Below are 19,258 nucleotides of genomic sequence, written 5' to 3' on the forward strand. Positions count from 1 at the left end.
AGATAGAAAACTGCTGTTCTATCTTAAGTAGCTGTAACTATTCAACACTATCTGGATGGTTATTTGGCAACACAAGTTCAGTATTGCTAAATCTTACATTTTTCAAGAAAAGATAGAAGTCTAGGCTGTTATAAACAGCACTGGAAGATAAGTTCTTTCATCACGCTGTGAAGCACCAACTGAAACCCATATGTGAACCAGATCCAGCCCACAGGCCACCAGTTTACATCAGTACATACTGATTTAAATGCAAAAAAAATGCAATCACACAATGCCAGCAAAGAACACATGCCATTATCTTCACAATCTTGGAGTCGCAAAGACCTTTGCAAGCACAATCAAAACCAGAACCCATAAAGGACAAGACATTTAGCAACAAAAAAAATTAAAATGTAAAAACAGATGAGGACAGTTTTTCCCCAGGCTCTAGGAGGATGTGAATGGCTGCAGCCTGGGTGGCAATGTCTCCCCCATGGTGTACTAAGTTTAACGATAGCCCCACCAGCATCACCTGAAATTGAAGAATTTCCTAAATGATCCCAACAGGGGGAGGAAGTAGGGAATGTACTCAGGGCATCCCAGAATTTCAAGCACCCCGTTACTCAATAAATACTAATTAAGCAAGTTGTGTCTCAATTTTATACTTTAATATGTTTTTGAATAGCTAATAGCATAGTTAAAACCTGATCGGTACTATTAAGAATTCTTAACAGTTACTCTTCAAACAGCTTCAGAATGTTAACCTGCACCCCACCAAGCAGCACCTGGGTTAGTATATGCAAGCGAGCACTGAGTAAGTGCCCAGGGTAAGAGGGAGAGATGTGAAGGGGTAAAGTATAAATGTCACAGTCTTCCCTCTTGAAGGGCCACATAATGACATGGATTTGTTGTGATTTGTTTTGGCACAGGCTGGATGTGTACATTTTGCCAAATCAGCACAATATGGCTAATCTAATATAATAACATCTACATTTTAAATACACGAATTAATTAGGTTTTTAAAAAAATGATGGGGCTGGGCCCAGTGCCTCACATCTGTAATCTTAGTTACCCAGAAAGAAAGCAGAGATCAGGAGGATCATGGTTCAAAGCCAGCCCAAGAAAGTAGTTCGTGAGACACCCATCTCAAAAAAAAAAAAAAACAAAAACAAAAAAACAAAACACCCATCACAAAGGCCTGGTGATAATCCCAGCACTCAGGAAGCTGTAGCAGGAAGATTTCAAGTTTGAGGACAGCCTGGTTTACAGAGGCTGTCTCAAAAAAATAAACAAAAAAGAATGACTGAAAAAAATATGGGGCTGCGGGTATAGCTCAGTATTCAAGCACTTTCCTAGCTGTGCAAGGCCCTGAGTTCAATCCCAGCACTGAGGGGTGGGGATGTGGAGTGTGGAATAGCCAGTCCAACAGACTTGACTTAATGGAAAAAAAATTGAAATTTTCTTTTTTTTAATTTTGTTTTGTTTTTGGTGACACTAGGTCCTCCTGGCTAGACAGGTGCTGTACCTCTTGGTTCATGCCTGTAGCCCAAAAACTAAAAATTTCAAACACTTTCCTGTACCACAGAGTTCTGAAGTTGCAAAAATAAAAAGTACCAAACTTATTCAGATGGCTGATTTGAAAGTTAAATGTCACTGATTCTATGCTTACCTGCTGTTGCTGCCGCTGTCAACTCTTTCCTTAAATGCCATGCTGCCCGTCAGTGGGAGGTGGCAGGTTTGCTCATCTGAAAGAAAAACAGCAGCCTGTGAACATGAGCCTGAGAGGAGACATGGAGCTAGGTGCACCACATTTCCTGCTAGACACCTTCAGAAAGACAGAATTCAGAGTTCTCATTTGAATTAGAAAATGGTTCTTCACCATCTCCCAAGTTGCATGAACAAAACAGCTAGCATGTTAGCAAAGGCCAAGTGCACTTTGAATTTTTGAGGCTGCTACTCAAAGTCATTTCAGAAAGAAGAAAAATGTGCATAGGTCTATGATGTGGAGAAGGAGAAGAAATGTTTGTAGATGTCTATTTTGTGCAAAATATTGTGTTAAGCCCTTTGAAAAATAACATTTCATGTAAATATTGCAATAAGCTTGAAGGCAAAATACTAATACCCCATGTTATAGATAAGAGACTTGGTTTTAAGTAATTTGCCCAAGGTCACACATAGCCCCAGTATTCTCAATGTAAGTAAAAGGAGGAAAGGGAAGAAAGAGTACATAGACAACAGTTGATCTTCACACAAGAAAGCCATGCTTAAAAAAAAGCCCAAATAACCACCTTAATATTTTACTTCTACTCTAAAAAGGCACTTAATGCTAAATAAATAAATAAAATAAAATTCTTGAGTGTCCTCTCAAAACAGGACTGGATTTTAGAAAAATTTGTTCTCCAGTCTGAGCAGATGGCTTTGGTACTTATCTGGTGTATCTCTAGAAACAACTCTGAGTAACACTATCAACAGCTGTTTCCTTTTCCCTCCCTTGTATCTATTTTATTTGCAAATTGACTGCACTTATCATAACTGGCTTTACATAGTTTCTATTTTTTTTCTTCATTCTTAAGGCAAAAGTATGTTGCCAAATTATCTTAATACAGAGTTCAAAAACTATTTGATACAAATGGCAACACTACACAAAATCTGTAATCATTTTAAATTGACTGCTATGATTCAAAGGCTAACTGTTACAGTATCTCCTAAGGCTGAAACACTGTTCTACTATGACTACTGATAAGGTCTTTGATGCCGCTTCATGAAACTTAAATTGCTAACCTGCTAACTACAATGTTTCCAAACTGGTAGACTTTAGTTGTTACTGTTATCTCCTCTCCCAAAAGCTGCAACACAAATGCCACAAAAATTGTAGCTAAACTCACATCAGCAGAGCTCTAAGTTTTCAGGGTCAAACATGTTTTGGAGTCACTCCTTGAAGAAGGTATAGTGGCCCAAGGCAAGTTTACTAAATTCTCCAACTCAATCCTCTCCTTCTCCCACTTGGTCCCTTTTGCCCCCCTCTTTCTTCTTCTCTTCCACCCACCTGTATTTTTCTCCTTACTTTAGCTTACTTTCTCTCCACTCCCTTCCTCTCTCATTGCTGTCACTTTCTGGCAGATGGTAAGTGATCAATAAAACAGTATCTTATTTATGATGTCATTATTCCTCATAACACATCTGTAAAGGCATGTGAACAGTCACTAGTGGCAGTCCTCGCTCATGACCTTCTCTGTGAAGATACCCAACCTGCCTAAACCCAAAAGGGTCCACTCTAGGGCTCCTTGTTGGACAGGAAGAACAGTTCAGAAGGAGACAGGTTGGGGGTACTGATGGATGCTAACCTGAGAGAGTGGCCCTGAGTTCACATGTGTGTTCATTTACTCATAGAACCAGCAAGTATTTCCAGTGCATCTGCTCTGAACCAGGTACAAAGAATAAGAGGGTGAAGCACTCTTGCCATACTGAGCTTAAAAACACAATTTACAGGAGGTAAGCAAGGATGAAGACACATTAAAGCATAGACATTGCTGCTAGAGATGCTCTCTAGAAAAACAAAATAGGAGGATACAGTACCACAGGGGATGTGAGGTAGGGTGCTGCAATTGTGTGTGGGGTGGTTGATTACAGAATGCAACACTTCAGTACTCTCTTTTTTTTCTTTTTGGCAGTACTGGGGTTTGAGTTCAGGGCCTTCCAGTTCCTAGGCAGACACTACCACTTCAGGCATGGCCCCAACCCTTTTTTTGGCACGGTCCCTCAGTTTTGTCTGGGGCTGGCCTCCTACCTATGCCTCCTGCATAACTGGGATAACAGGTGTATCATCATGCCTGGCTTGTTGGTTGAAATGGGGTCTCACTACTTGTTTGCACAGACTGGCCTTGAGCCACCCTCCTGATCTCCACCTTCTCAGTAGTTGGGATTACAGACATGAGCCCTCAAGCCCAGCCCTTTCAGCAAAGGCCCTTGGTTCCATCCCCAGCACCACAAAACAAAACAGAGTGGTGCTGTATAACAGAAAGAAGCTTGGCTTGAGTGAGCTTCATGATTCTCACCAGCAAGGAACATTGGCCACCTGTACGAAAGAGCCCAGCCCCCATTTTACAGAGTTACTGAGAGGAGACTAACACCTCGGTAAAGTGCCTAGCACAGTGGCATATCACAGGCTTTCAACACACAGCTGCTGTATTATTTCTATTTTTAATTTTTTTTTCACTGTCCTGGGGGGTCAAACCCAAGGCCTGTGCATACTACGCAAGCCCTCCACCACTAAGTTACACCTACAGCCCTAATCTCCTATGAAAATCGACAATATCCACATTAGATTTTGTGCAAGTGGTGCAGGTTATATTTCACTTAGGAATGCACTCTGTCATGTCTATTTAAATGACCCTTCCGCTCCTCCACAATCCAAATTTATTCAGAAATTAAAATGTCTTACCACAGTCACCTAAACAGGTCAGGAGTGAAGTGACATTCCCACTGGACAGGATTAGTCACATGAGTCTGTGGAACCATTACCAGGCTGAGAACCATGGAAAAGCACATGCATATTGGTAGAAAATCTCTTTGCTTCATTCCCCATGGACTGGTAAAATACCATACAATGCATTACCCCATTTAAAAAAATTTTGGACCCATTAAGGAAGCTTCTTGGAACAAATTCAAAGGTTGCAATTTACTCAAAGTAAAGCAATTATTTCTTCTTATAAGGCAATATTTACTGTTATAAAGAACCAACATAATTTCTTCCTTCAGAAGTAATAATAGCACATTATGCATTTATTATGTCCTGCTCCAAGGACTCCCAAATTTTAGTACCTTAATCTAACTACCTAATAAGGGAGGTAAACTCTACGGTTTATCCTACAAGGGAAAAAACATGCAAATGTGCTGGGCAACTGGGCAACAACTGCTCTCTGACATTTCTGCCTGGCTTAAAAGCAGAGGTGACAACTGTCGGAGATACAGATTATCTTTAAGGATATATGCATAGCGAAGAGCCTTGGGAAACAGACATGATGTCTCTTTCTAGAGCTAAAGACTGTATGTTTACTATACAGTACAATCAAGATAGAGCACAACCATGGTTCCTGCCAATTGTAAAAGATGGGATTCCCTAGGCTCAGGATTCCTCTCCCACAATGCAGTTCACTGAGTATGCAGGTGCCACTTGTCTCTTGCCTCATAACCCTTTGAAATGGCATGGCTCAAATGGTAGAGCACCTGCCTACCAAGTGCAAGGCCCTGAGTTCAAGCCCCAGTATGGCCCCCTCAAAAAGAAAAAAAATGTGTAAGAAAATGTTGATAGTAGACTTCAGCTATTATAAGTGACAAAGTTATTCCTCTCTTACCTAGCAGTCCCAGAAACTATGGCAGATTAACTTGTTTCTTTGAAAATAGGATAAAACTTAAGGTTTCATAGTGTTTTGGGGTTTCTAGGGAGGGAAGGCAGGAAGTCGAGACAGAATTACACTAGGTAGCCCAGGCTGGCCTTGAACTCAAGATCCTCCTGTCTCAGCCTCCAGAGGGCAGGTGTGCACCACCACACCCACCCTCTTCACAGCTCCTGACAAGAAGTAATTTGTCTCAGGTCTGACAGCTAGCAGGTAGCATATCGAAGATTCAAACACATGGACTAGGGGCACAGTTCAAGTGGTACAGCACCTGCCTAGCAAGTGCCAACCCCTAGTTCAACCCAGTAATGCCCCCCCAAAATAAAAAAGTTCAAACCCAAGCTGTCCCAATGAGAAGCCACACTTTTAACTCTTTGCTAGGTTGCAGTGGTGCTAAGGTGTGGTTCCAGGAGTAGCAGCAGCACTAGCAACCCAGAACACAAACGCAAATTCTCAGGCATCACCTCTACCTCCTGAATCAGAAAACCTCATGGCGTGTGTTTTAAGAAGCCTTCCAGGAGATCCTGATGTACAAGTCTGAAAACCTCTGCTATATTGCATCTATACAATTGAAGGAAAGGGTAGGGGAAAATCCTCATTTACACTGGGGACAAATACTCTTGAAATTCTGTAAGTTGAGCTTTTATACACTGAATAACAGTTTTCCTAAGACAGCCAGTTTGTAAGGCCCTGTGTTTAATTTTTTGGAAAGTAAGGATCTTCAGTGTAAATAAACAGCATGTGTCTGTTAAATAGGTCTGCATAATATTTTCCTTTGGAAGCACAAAAATATGTCCACAATGATAATGAAAATACTTTTTTCATTCCCATAATGATCAGAAAGAATTACTTAGCCAAGAAGAAACACTATTTATATTTTAGAGTCAGGCTGTAATTCTTGAAAAACAGGAAACCACATATCAACATCACCAGCATGGTGTACCATAGTAGAAAGGGCACCAGGCTTTGAGTCAGAGTCAAGTCACTTAACTTCAACTCAATTTCCTGATTTTAGAATGGAAATGGAAAATGAGCTCCAACTTCAGAGGCTTAGGTGGTACATCATGGGAATGCCTTCGGTAGACACTAGGGTGCTCTGGGGATGTGCACTCCACCTGTACAGGCCCTTGCTCTTTCTTGATCATGGTATCATCCCAACTGCTCCAATGCTTGGATTATTATCTGGCTCATGGAAGATGTTCAGTACTCAGGAGGTGTCAGGAATGAATCCGAGATATTTTATTAATAATGTAATTGTTTCCTCCAGGCCCCACTTGTCACAATAATCTCAGTCTTTTAATAGGAGAAAGTCACTCTCACAAGAAGGCCTTAGTCATGTTTAAAATGGGCCAGATAATTTAAGAAAGTCAGCTGACTTTCTTCCCTCTGGAGAATACTACTGAAGGAGTTCTGAACTAAGACATAAGACAGAAACTCCTAGTGCAACCCCGACAGCCTTAGCACCTCATGGCATCAAGTTACAGCAATATGTTCTGTACGTATAGGCAGTTAATCAGTAACAAAAGATGTGTACCAACAAATAACCACATCTTTTAGTTACTTCCACACTGTGGAAGAATTTTCATCACTGGACTCTAGGGTTATATAATCTAGTAAAAACCAGAGCTTCAAGTCACCAATATTAAATACGCTTCTACTGTGTATAAAAAGTGAGACTATCTGACCACTGGTGGCTCATGCCTGTAATCCTAGCTATTCAGGAGGCAGAGATCAGGAGGACTTCAGTTCAAAGCCAGCCCAGGCAAATAGTTGGCCGCAAGATCCTAAATTGAAAAACCCTTACAAAAATAGGGCTAGTGGAGTGGCTCAAGGTGAAGGCCCTGAGTTCAAAACCCCACCAAAAAAAAAAAGATCTGATGATGGAGTGGCTCTAGGTGTAGGCCAAGAGTTCAAAACACCAGTACCACCAAAGGGGGAAAAAAAAGTGAGACTACCAATAAGCACTGCTTACTAAATATCATGGGAATAGAAAACATTGTTGAAGGTGTAGTTTAATGAGGAAAATATAGTTTACTTACCACATTTCATATAGTTATGATAAATGCAGTTCCTTAATTTGTACTCTCTCCAACAAACTTTCTCAATTTCCTGAAAAATTAGTTAACGGTTTAGAGCCTTGAAATAGGGGAACTTTGGACTTTTAGCTTCAACAGACATATCTGAGACAGAAACCAAGTTTAGTCCAAGGACAACTTTCAAGGTGGGGCTTTAGAAGCATGGAGAAAAGCACAGCCATATAGCATCCCACTCAAAATTTAAGTATAACTTAGCTTTGCCTTTTAAAATTGAAAGCCTAAGGCCATTTTAGGATTTGGAATTTTAGCATTCAACTAACTTCACAAGGGATTATGCAAATTTATTTGATGAAAGGGATGAGCCTGAAACTCCTTCCATTTGACTTTCAAAAAATATTAAAACCAAGTTTGTCTTCTTAAAAATTTAACTTTAATCTGGGTGTGGTGGTCCATGCCTGTAATCCCAACAGTCAGGAGGCTGAGGCTGGAGGATTGAGTTCATGTCCAGCCTGGCCTTCCATAGCAAGACTATCTAAAAAAGAAAAAACAAAGCAAGCTTAAATTTAAGCTAGGTATGAATGGTTTTGGTAGTGCACACCTGTAAACCCAGCACTTGGGAGGCAGAGGCAGGAGGGTGGAAAGTTCCAGGCCAACCTGAACCACATAGCAAAATGCAGACTCAAAACAAAATGCAATGTTCATTTTTTTTCTCTCATCTTTTCAACTCTCAAGCAATAACTTTAACTGAACAACCACAAAGATAAAGTAAATTGCAACTCATATATATGTGTATCTTAACTGAATATCTTCCAGATTTAATCTATAACCCAATTAAGCAGATGCTCAACCACTCAAGCCAATCCGCCAGCCCTTTTTTGTGTTGGGTATTTGTGAGATAGGGGCTCACTTATGTTGCCCAGGCTGGCTCTGAACCTCCATACTCCTGATCTCTGCCTCCCAAGTAGCTAGCATTACTGACAAGCATAAGCCACCAGCACCCGGCTTAAACAGGTATGTTAGCCAATTAAAATTAGCTCAACCAGCTCTTTAAAAAATTCAGTTAAACCAGATAGGAAATAGGACAGACGGCAAATTTTGATATAGTCTGGTTACCCCACAGTGGAACAGTGACTTCTGGAGGCAGAAAATTCATGCATACTCTGCATACTGTGGAAGAGAGCAATGTTCAAAATAACCTGTACTTTATTTTGCTATATATTCTAATCTTTGGATGATATTTGTAACTAAATTGAATGCATTTAGATTTGTCAAATTTACATTTTTGCAAAGTCGATGAGTTAAGCAAAGACACAACAAATTCAATTTCTGCAATGAATGATTAAGACGTATTAACTCTAATATGTAAGTTCATTTTCTTCCTACAGGCAGAAAGCAAAGAATTGACAGCAACACACCTGTAAGGCCCCATCCCCAGCTTCACTGACTCCCTGAGTTACATTTGAAAAATGAGAACAGTCACCAATATCTAAACTCGTTTTCTCCGCTGAAGTCCCACTCCTCAATGCCTCTCGGCTCAGTGACCAAATCTGCGCTCAAATCCTTTCCTGGATACCTTCTCTCCTTACAAATAGCTAAGCTCAAATGAATTTCCTTGGTTTAACTACTATTTATCTATTCCCCAGATTTCTCTCCTGTCTCCAAGAGATCATTCCATTCCTCTTCTGCATATTTATCTTCAAATATAATACTTAGCAACGCTGGCAAGAGCCAACACCTTTTTAAACTAAAGCAGGCAATCCACCCGGAATTTTCAATTCTCCTGTGAATCTATTTCCAGAATATACACTCAAGGAATCCTTTCCACTAAAGATGAAAGGCAAGCTACGGAAATGCATTAGACAGAGGAAGTAAACACTGAAAAAGGGCCATGCCTAGGTATTTTCAAGCCTCAGAACTTAACTCTAGAGTCCAAAGGACTTTTTCCTGTTCCTGACTCTGTCCCCACGAATGTGACACCACGTAGCTCTAAGAGGTAACCCACCACCACCTACATTCTATGCATTCTGCATGACCTTGCTCTGAAACGATCTCGCACAAGCAAAATCCTCACACCTCCCCGGTTCCTTCTCCTGATGTTTCTGTGCCTCCATTACAGAGCTCAGAATTCTCACTTTGCAACTGTCTCGTGGAACCCTGGGTCTTCGCTTTAATTTACGGTTCCGCACTGAAGGTTTTAAAGCTGTCTGGTTCCTCAGAGATTTGTCATACTCTCCCCACCCCCCATGGTGCACCAACAGGATTAACATTATCCCATCCTACCCTTAAACTAGAACAAAACAAAACACGGCGAATCAAATCACCAGCAGCAAAGATTTTCCTCCTACAGAGACTGATTCTCGTAGGAATTGAACACTTCTCCAACCTCCAAAGCCAAGGGTCTCCTTGGGACCATTTGCATAACAATATAGGGGTGAGTGAGGACCCCAAGTAACAAAACGCTCTCAGGTTCCTTATGGCTTCATCACTGTAACTACCATCATGTTAAGACAACGCAGGTCCCCAGGACCCGTGATTCCTTCCCCTCTCTAATTCGCGGACTTGGGTGCTCGCACGGTCGGAGAGCTCGCAAGGGGCAGACGCTTGAATTGAGAGAGAGAGAAATTAACCAGTCCCATATTCTTAAGATGCCGTCTCCCTTTGCCCCAGGAAGCAAGTCTCAAAAGGTGCACCGAACTTTCCCCCTCGCGTTCCAAGCGTGCTGACCACCGACAAACGCCTCCCTCTCGATCCCAATTAGATAGGACTGGTACCACCAATCTCCCTCCACCAGAGGCCTGGGGGAGGGGTGCGGAGCGACGGAGACAAGAGCCCCGCTTTTACTCCTCGAGAAACTTCTGGGACTCTATTACGCAACTCAGGCACCAGGTTCCAACAACGGGACATCTTTCCGCAAGACGCTGGGCGCAAGGACTGACGCTTGATTTGCAGGGGGTGGGGGAGGACGATGGGTCACTTCCCTTGTCCTCATCCTCGGTTTTTCTGAACGCTACCTGCTGCGGATTTTTAAGTAAGGGCGGTGCGCGCGCTGCGTCTCCTTCGCCGGTTCTACCCGCAGGTTCCCACCGGAAAAGTGGAGACGCCAGCGACTTGAGTCAGCTTGCTGGGCAGCCGGCACGGAGGCGTGGAGGGTTTCCGAGAAGTCCGCGGCTGCGGCGTTCCGGGCCAGAGGGACCCCCAAGCCCAGGGGGTGCAGGGCTCCGCTTACCTTCCAGACCCTCGGTCCTCCAGTCCCAGGTCGCGCGCCCTCGTCACCTCCCTTGACTTGTTGCGGTGGGGAAGGGGCGCGGGTGCTGGCAGCACAGGGGAGCGCGTCCTCTTGGGGCTCGGCTCCGGACCCGCGGCGGCGAGAACGCAGCTCTCGACACGACGCTCGCAGGCGGCGGCCGCCGAGTGCGCAGGGGCCGCGCGCGCCTCGCCACTTCGCTCGCTCGCCAGCTCCGTGCGCCCGCCGCCCAGAACGCAGGGAGGCCGAGGCCACGCCCTCCGGTGAGGCCACGCCCCCTGCTCAACCCTCCCCGCCCCCATCATTCCCCACCCCCAGCCGCGGTACCCTGCTCCGCTGCGGCCCACGCCCTCTAGCTGGCGCCACCCAAAAGTCGGGGAACGTAGCGGCCCTCGTGGGAGGATCGTGAGGGAGCTGCGGCTCCGGATGGAATACGGCAGTGACCGCACCGACCGCATGGGTGACCCTGCCCCAGGCTGCTGTAGGGCACGAGAACCCTTTGGCTTGACAGCGAGATTAAACTCCGGGTCAAGTTCTGACTGAAAGTGTCAAGGAGGCTTTTTGCAATCTCCTATGCAATTGAAACGGATTCTGTGCCCTTTAAAGGAGATAATAACTAACATCTGGGTTGCATTTTACAGCTTAAAGAGGCTTTTCACACACAGGCCCGATTCATCTTCACAACAACCTTATAAAACAGATACAGGGTTCCCATTTCCCAAATAATGAAACCGAAACGCTGAAAAATAAGCATTGTGTTTAATGCCACAAGCTACAAAGTGGCATGGGAAGCCAGGTCTCCTGAATCCAGCCTCCAGCCTTTTGCGCTCCACCAGCACCACCCCAGGAAATTCTAAGTGTAGGGGGCTTTGAAGATAGGCCCAAAGGAAGAAGGGAAAACTTAATGTCTACTTAAGTTGCTTTTCCATTCTATGAATTATGAATACAGTAAGGAAAGTAATAAGCCATCTTTATTTCCATTATCTCACCTTCTTCCCCAAAAAAGATGCGGAAAGATTACATCAAATGGCCTAGGTGCCCCGCCCCCCAATATCTTCTGATTTTAAATGCTGAGGAAATGAAGAAAATCACCTCACTCAATTGCAATACAATGTATAATGTAAATTAATACAAGGAATGAAAAATAAGTCCCGTCATGCCCTCCGTGTTCTTTTTCTTTTTTCTTTTTTTTAGGTAAGTACTGTTTTGCACCTCAGGAGTCCTTGATTGTGCACATAATTGAAAACCTAATCGATAGATATTTGCATTTCCAAATTAAAGCCTGTTCCCATGGATTGCTTTCTAAAATGTAACTACTCTTTTCTCTATACCAACCTCCCCGCACCCCCACCCCCGAGATTGCTTTAATTTACCTTCACAGCTAAAATAATTAAGATATCCCTGATGAAATCTGGTGGTGGGAGTGGGTTTTTTTGTTTGGTTGTTTTTGTAGTGCTGGAATTGAACCTGGGGACTGCTCTACCTCTGAACTACACCCTCATCCCTGGTGGTATCTTTATAGATTAGAAGATTGGAGGTGGCCTCTGAGCAACATGGGGCTGGAGTCACTCTGAGAGATGTTTGTGAAGTTCTTAAAATTTTCTAACAGACACATCTAATTCTCACGAATGACAAATATTTTAACTTTTTTTCTCTACAACTATTTCATTGTAAAAGATATAAAGAAAATGAGGTTGACAGTGGAAGTTTGGTAATTTTATTTTCCTGCCTTTGGAGTTGGAAATGCTATGGCTTTGGTTCAGGAGAGCAATTAGGCAATATGCCAAGAGATGGGACACATCAATGACAAAGACAGAACTCTTGAAGTGTACATGAGAATCCAGTGTGGTGGCAGAAACCAGAAGTAAACAAGCAACTCCCATGCACACGTCTATTGGTTTCCTGAACAGTGACCGGTTCTTTAAACAATACTTAAATCTAAATTTATTTTCTCATAGTATGTAAAACAAAAGCAGGGCAGGTGCTGAGGCTCAGTGGTAGCCGGTGTGCCTGAGATGCAAGAGGCCCTCGGTTCAATCCGAGCGTGCACAGGCAAGGTGGTTGCTATGCCAGTGAAGCTTTTTCCCCATCTCCCTTTTCTCCAGATCATATTATATAATTGCTTTGAACCCAGGCCTGGGACATGCTAGACAAGTACTTTACCACTGATCTACATCCCCAGTCTTAATTATTTTTTTAAATTTATAACATAAACAAAAGAGAAATAATTATGTAATAGAGCAGCAGATGGTTAACTTCATTAACTTTTTTCTGCATCTTCTTTAAGGGAATTCTTCCATTATGTTTCTAGAATACTTGATTGAAATTCTAGCATTTAAAAAAATTTTTTTGGCAGTATGGGGTTTGAACTCAGGTCTTTATGCTTGCTAGGCAGTTTCTTTCCTACCTCAGCACATACATCTCCCCCAGCCATCTTGCACTTTTTAATTTTTTACGTATTAATTTTGTGTGTGTGATGGGGCCTCATTGGCCTCACTGTTTTGCCCAAGCTGACCACCAACTCCTGAGCTCAAGAGATCCTCCTGCCTCAGCCCCCCAAGTAGCTGGGACTGGGCTAGACATGTGGCCCATTGGTAAAGTGCCTGCCTAGCAAGCATGAGGAACCTGAATTCAAAGCACAATACCACCAAAAAGAAAAGTTTGCCAAGTAGCTGGGACTACAGGCATGTTCCCCTGTACCAGGCTTCCCTTTCTTAACCTTGACAACATAGTCACATACATTTTTCCTAAGGTAAAGTATGTCTTGGTCATCAGTGGGGAAAAAAAAAAACTCACTTTTTTATACAGTGATGGTTCTTTTTAGCTGTTCCTTTCTGTGAGGCTCCTGGGACAGTTCTTGACAATTTTCATGTATAATTTTACTTAATATTTAAACAAACAAGAGAAACCCCAGGGACACATAGAGGCTTATAGGCTATGTCCTCAGGGCACCCAAGTAGTCCAAGGAGAAGAGAAGATGACATTAAGATAGAGACAGGTGAGGACTATGCCTAGCATCACAACATAAACAAATCGTTTTCTTGGCCAGCTGAAGTACTCCTAAACTATGCAGTCAGCAAGATGCAAGCACTTTAAACCAGCAGTTAGACAATTTGTTTCAAAATGACTGCATTGTTGGGGAAAGAGGAGAGGGAGAATGGAGAGAGTGAACTCATTCAAGATACACTGTGTGCATGGACGGAATTATCACAATGAATCCCTCATTTTATTAATGTATGATAAATTTTACAAATGATTACATTATAAACTATATCTCAAGGGGCACAAATTTCTTTCCCCCAAAATCCTTACCAAATTGAGAGCCGAGCATATACTTACAAGAAGAAAACACCCTTGGGAGGCTGAGAAAGGAAGATTGCAAGTTCAAGGCCATCTTGGGCTACATAAGTGAGTTTGAGGCAAGGAAGGGAAGGGAAAGGGAAAAGGACCTAGAGGAAAGGTACTGGGACCTGGGAGAAAGGTGGTTAGATGAAAGATTGACACTGGCACTTAGAGGAAGGAAGAATGATTAACTTGAGCCAGGTAAAAGAAACTGTATGAAGAGCCAATTGCCCCCTCCTCCCACCACCCCAAGGAAAAAAACCCCACAAACTAAGAGGAAAAACTGGACCTCAAGGCAAAGATTATGAGGAGCAGTGATAAGAAAGAAAACAGGGTCTGGGGATGTAGCTCAGTGGTAGAGTGCTATTTAGTATGCAAGAGACTCATGAGAGCCAGTGCTGGTGGCTCACACCTGTCATCCTAGCTACTCAGGAGGCAGAGATCAGGAGAATCATGGTATGAAGCCAGCCCTGGGCAAATAATCTGAGAGACCCTATCTTGAAAAAACCATCACAAAAAAAAAAAAAAAAGGGCTGGTGGACTGGTTCAAGGTGTAGGCCCTGAGTTCAAACCCCAGTACCAAGAAGAAAAAAAAACAAAGAGGTGAGTGAGAGAGAGAGAGAGAGAACAGAGAGAGAGAGAGAGAGAGGAGAGAGAGAAAGAAAACACCAGAAACTGATGATGAAGAGCCCTATGTGACAACCTGTGGAATTTTCCTTCCATCCTCACTGCTGTGCATTTAATTGCTTTGATCATGTTGCATTTTGTGAAGATTACTGTGTCTGCTGTATGAAAATGGACTAGGACAGTACAACTGCAGGCATAATTCCTGAGGTCATGGAAGAAAACGTACAGAAAGCCAAGCATAGATTGTGGGAAGATAGAGAAATTCCTGGTTAAAAGGACTAGAAGGCAGACATGCAAATATGAACCCGCTGTAAGAAGAGTCAGGTTCATAATTGTTGTAATTAAAATAAAATGTCTGTCTTTATTTTGTTGTGAACACTGCAGAAAACCTGGTTGCTAGCAACCTGACTCATGGAGTGTTGAGTTTTTACTAATCACCAACCCTCCCAACCCCCTCCATCTCCTCTCTAATCTGTCCTCCACAACGCTCCCAGATAAATCCTCCTTAAGCAGGTCTCTAGTCATGTGACAACCCTGGCAATTGCAGGAGAATTAAGTATCAACTACTCGTTCTGGACTCAAGGCTTTCCAAACCATGTCTTATTAGTCTTTTTGGCTTTACTTTTGGTAAACATTTTGCTCTACTGGAAGCTTGAGTTTCATTTCTATGTCATTGTGTTCCCTTAAGCTAGAATGATGTATTTCCACCTTTTGAAATAACACATCTCAGGTGTGCCTTTTGAAATAGTATCAGTCCTTCAACGCTTGTTTATTTAGTCATTCGTTCAACAAATCTGGGAAGTCACATGATAGACCCTTAGGATAGAAAGAAGAGCAAGATTATTCCTTTTCTTTCTTTCTTTTATTTAGTTTTTTGAAGCATGGAATTTGAACTCAGGGCCTCATGCTTGCTAGGCAGGTGCTTAAGCCACTCTGCCAGCCCTTTTGTGATTTTTTTTTTGAGATGGAGCCTCAGGAATTATTTGCCTGGACTGGTTTTGAACTAGGATCCTTCTGTTCTCTGCCTCCTGAGTAGCTGGGATTACAGGCATGAGCCACCAGTACCCAGCATTCCTATTCTTTAGAATAGGGATTATCAGACTTTTTCTATACAGAACAAACATAAGCTTTGTAGGCCACCTGGTCTCTGTCACAGTTACTCTAGTCTGCATTGTAATGCTCAAGCAGCCATAGACAGTATGCAAAGCCTAAGATGACTCACTCCTGTAAAATGGTATTTGAAAAAACAGGCAACAGGTTGTACTTTACTGATTCTGCCTCTAAAAACTTGAGATGAATAGAAGGAAAAGCCAGCAGCAAATGATAATGAATAAGATACAGTGAAAAGAGATGAGATGAAGGACAGAAGTAGAAGCACCAGCATCTATATAAGTCCTAAAAGGTGAAGTTAAAAAAAGGAGGGGCTAGGGATGTAGCTCAGTGGTAGAATGCTTGCCTGGCATGCATAAAGCCCTAGGTTCAATCCCCAGCATCACAAGAAAGAGAGGAAGACAGATAGGAAGAAATAAGTTAAATTCCTTATAATTAAAGACAATTTCAGATTTAAAGGGTCCATAAAGTGCCAAAGAGATAAGAAAAAAACAAAACAAAACAAAACCAACCAAAACCAACCAAACAAAAAAACCCCTCACACTTAGACACATTATTGTGAAATTTAAGAGTATCATAGATAATGTTGAAATTCTGAAACCTTTTAGGAAGGAGAGAACATGTGACCTGTGACTTACCAGCACATTGGCTATTAGAGGAGTATTTATTAATGCTAAAAACAGAACAAAACAGCAAAAACCCTTGAGTTCAGAATTTTACATTTAAAAGTTTGAATAAATTGTCATCCAAATTCAGTTGTCACTGGGTATGGTGGTACATGCTTGTAATCTTAGCTAGTCAAGATGGAGACAAGAGAATCTTGAGTTCCAGGCCATCCCAGAGAAAAGGTACAGCAAGACCCTATCTCAAAAGCAAAATAAAAACATAAAGGACTGGGGTGTGGCCCAAGTTGTAGAGCACTTGCCTAGCTGTGCAAGGCCCTGGGTTCAATCCCAGTACCACACACATAGAAAGTTCAATTGTCATTAAAATATAAAGGCATTGTAAAACTGACATTACATATTAGGCATACTGGTTCTCAGAAACTTTGTCACGTAAGGCCCCATATTGAAAACAGAATGGGATGAGAACAGAAACAGAAATCCAAAGGTGCTGTAAGTGGTATCTGAGGTAAAGATAGATATTAAATATCCAAGTAAAGTTTACTTAGCCTTAAAAAAGAAAAAGCAACTAGGATCAAGGAAAAGAGAAAGGGAATAATAACATCAATTATAACTCAGAACGAAAACCTCAGAAATATAAGATATTAATTTGATGGATACTTTGGGAGGAATTGAGAGGAGTATTATAGATATAAAATAGTATATAATAGAATATATATATTCCTAGGCACATAGAAATAGCTGTTGTGTTCCACTGGACTTAATTAATTTCTGATCATATATATATGTGTATATACACATATATGCCCATATATACATTTTCTTGTTATTTGCAGTGCTGGGGATTGAATCCAGGGTTTTGCTTATGCTAGTGCTAAACCCCAGAGCCACACCCTCAGCCTAAAGTTTAAGAAATAAACAGGAAGAAAATAAATAAGTTATGGTAGTTCCAGTCAGGAGACAAGAACCATACTGATAACTTACCAGGGGAAATTTTATATAAAGCTTATTAACTAATAAAACCTGGTTGAGAGATGTCAAAGAATGGTAACTGTAGGCAGTACCACTGTCCTGGAAGTCGAGGGACAATGGCCCAAGAGAGGAACGACCTCAGGAGAGGCCTCCTCTTCCTTGGAGAAGGGGAGTCTGCAGTCCACACAGTGGCAGAGAAATTCACTGGTGTGCTGCAGACCAGGGACAAGGCGCTGGGGATCATCTTCTAGTGTGGTGGCAGGATGCTGGGGACTGTGGCTTTCTCCTTAGGAGACATGGGACAAACCACTCTGAAGGGAAGCACCGCCCCTGCTGTACCTTGCACTGTCCCTCTAGTGCCCTCTGCTGACTAGGCCTAGTGGTGCACAGCTGGCAAACGAGTATTGTTCACGGGTTTCAGATCCAGCAAGACAAAGTAAAATGGCTTTGGAGCGCAGAAGCAATGAATTGATAACTGTTACAGTCCTCCTCCACTTTTCTCCCGTCAGTGCTACGTTGTCAGCATCCATCCTTGTAATGTGCACGCTTATTAGATATTCTGTCTTGAGCATAATTCCTGGTTATCTTTTCCTTTCATTATTATTGGGCTCTGCAAGTTGTAGAAAACTACTAGCAATGCAAATTATTTCAGCCCATAAAAATAGAAATTAATTGTGTCTACTGAAACACAATAACTTATCTTCTCATGCTAGGTCATGGTGCACATTTTAAAAATAAATTCACTCTGTCATTCTTTGTTGCCTATGCATGTATAGTTCTTTGGGTGCTCTTTTGATTGAGTTGTAACATCTTAGCGATCTCTTCATTAATTAGCAAGGTAGATAAAACCTCATATATTTGTTTTATGTTTATGAGAGTTATGATCTTACCCTTAAAATTATACTTTAAATAATCCAGTCACAAAAAAGGCAGGTACTGTGTGATTCCACATATATTAGGTACCCAAGTAGTCAAATTCATAGAGGCAGAAAGTAGAATGGTGGTTGCCAGGGCCCAGGGGGATAGGGAGATGGGAACTGACAGCTTAACAGGTATAACTAGGGAAGATGAGAAAGTGCTGGAGTTGGATGATTGTTATTTTGCCCAAAATATGAATGAGACTCATGCCAGTGAACTAGACACTTAAAAGAGGTAGAAAGAGGTGACATTGCTGTGGTCTGAATGTTTGTCTTTCACCAAATTCATACATTGAAATCTTCACCACCAAGGTGGTAGTATTTGGAGGTGGGGCCTTTGGGAGATGATTAGGTCATAGGAGCAGAGCCCACATAAATAGGATTAATGTCTTATAAATCAAAGAAGATTGAGAGAGATCCCTCTCTCCTTCCACCATGTGAAGATAGAGTGAAAAGAAGGTTGTCTAGAAGGAAGAGCAACCTTACCACATACCAAATCTGATGGCACCTTGATCATGGACTTCACAGTCCCCAAAACTGAGTTAAAGAAATTTCTGTTATTCATAAGTACATCAGTCTACAGCATTGTGAACATACTAGGACAGTCACCACAAGTGAGTTTTCAGAAGTAATTCTTCTAGTTACTCAGGAAGCAGAGATGAGGAGGATGGAGGTTCAAAGCCAACCCCAGGCAAATAGTTTGTGAGACCCTATCTTAAAAAAACCCATCACAAAAAAAGGGCTGGTGGAGTGACTCAAGGTGCAGGCCCTGAGTTCAAACCCCAGTACTGCGAAAAAAATTAATTCTACCTTTAACTTAAAGTAGCCATTTCTTGATGGTGAAGTGTCTAAATTCTATAGGCATGTGAGTTCTCTGCCACACTCCCATTACTATGGAATTAGTTTCTCAATCAGAAGCAGTACTACATGGAACACTAGGATGCTGATAAAGTATTCATTCTGTGAGTGTGTGAAGGCCCTGGCAGAATCCTCATGGATAAAGAAATCATTT

At 42.1% G+C, this 19,258-nt stretch overlaps 1 protein-coding gene across 5 annotated transcripts in view; it reads right to left on the reverse strand.

Moving 5' to 3' along the window:
* The window catches only part of Aff1 (ALF transcription elongation factor 1), a 160,738-nt gene extending 149,895 nt beyond the window's left edge, over positions 1-10,843 (reverse strand). For 3 of the 5 annotated variants that reach the window (XM_020184047.2, XM_074041803.1, XM_074041806.1), the window contains exon 1: positions 1,649-1,695. Coding sequence is in view for 2 of the 5 variants with exons in the window: in XM_020184045.2 (XP_020039634.2) it covers positions 1,649-1,689 (41 nt within the window). In the remaining 3 variants the exon portion in view is untranslated. Of the gene's footprint in view, positions 1-1,648; positions 1,725-10,637 lie in introns of those variants that run through there. The other 2 variants (XM_020184045.2, XM_020184043.2) reach the window with 2 other exon arrangements.
* Between the last annotated feature and the right edge of the window lie 8,415 nt (positions 10,844-19,258).

This window comes from Castor canadensis, chromosome 9 (genome assembly GCF_047511655.1).
Source record: "Castor canadensis chromosome 9, mCasCan1.hap1v2, whole genome shotgun sequence".
Taxonomy (NCBI): Eukaryota; Metazoa; Chordata; class Mammalia; order Rodentia; family Castoridae; genus Castor; species Castor canadensis.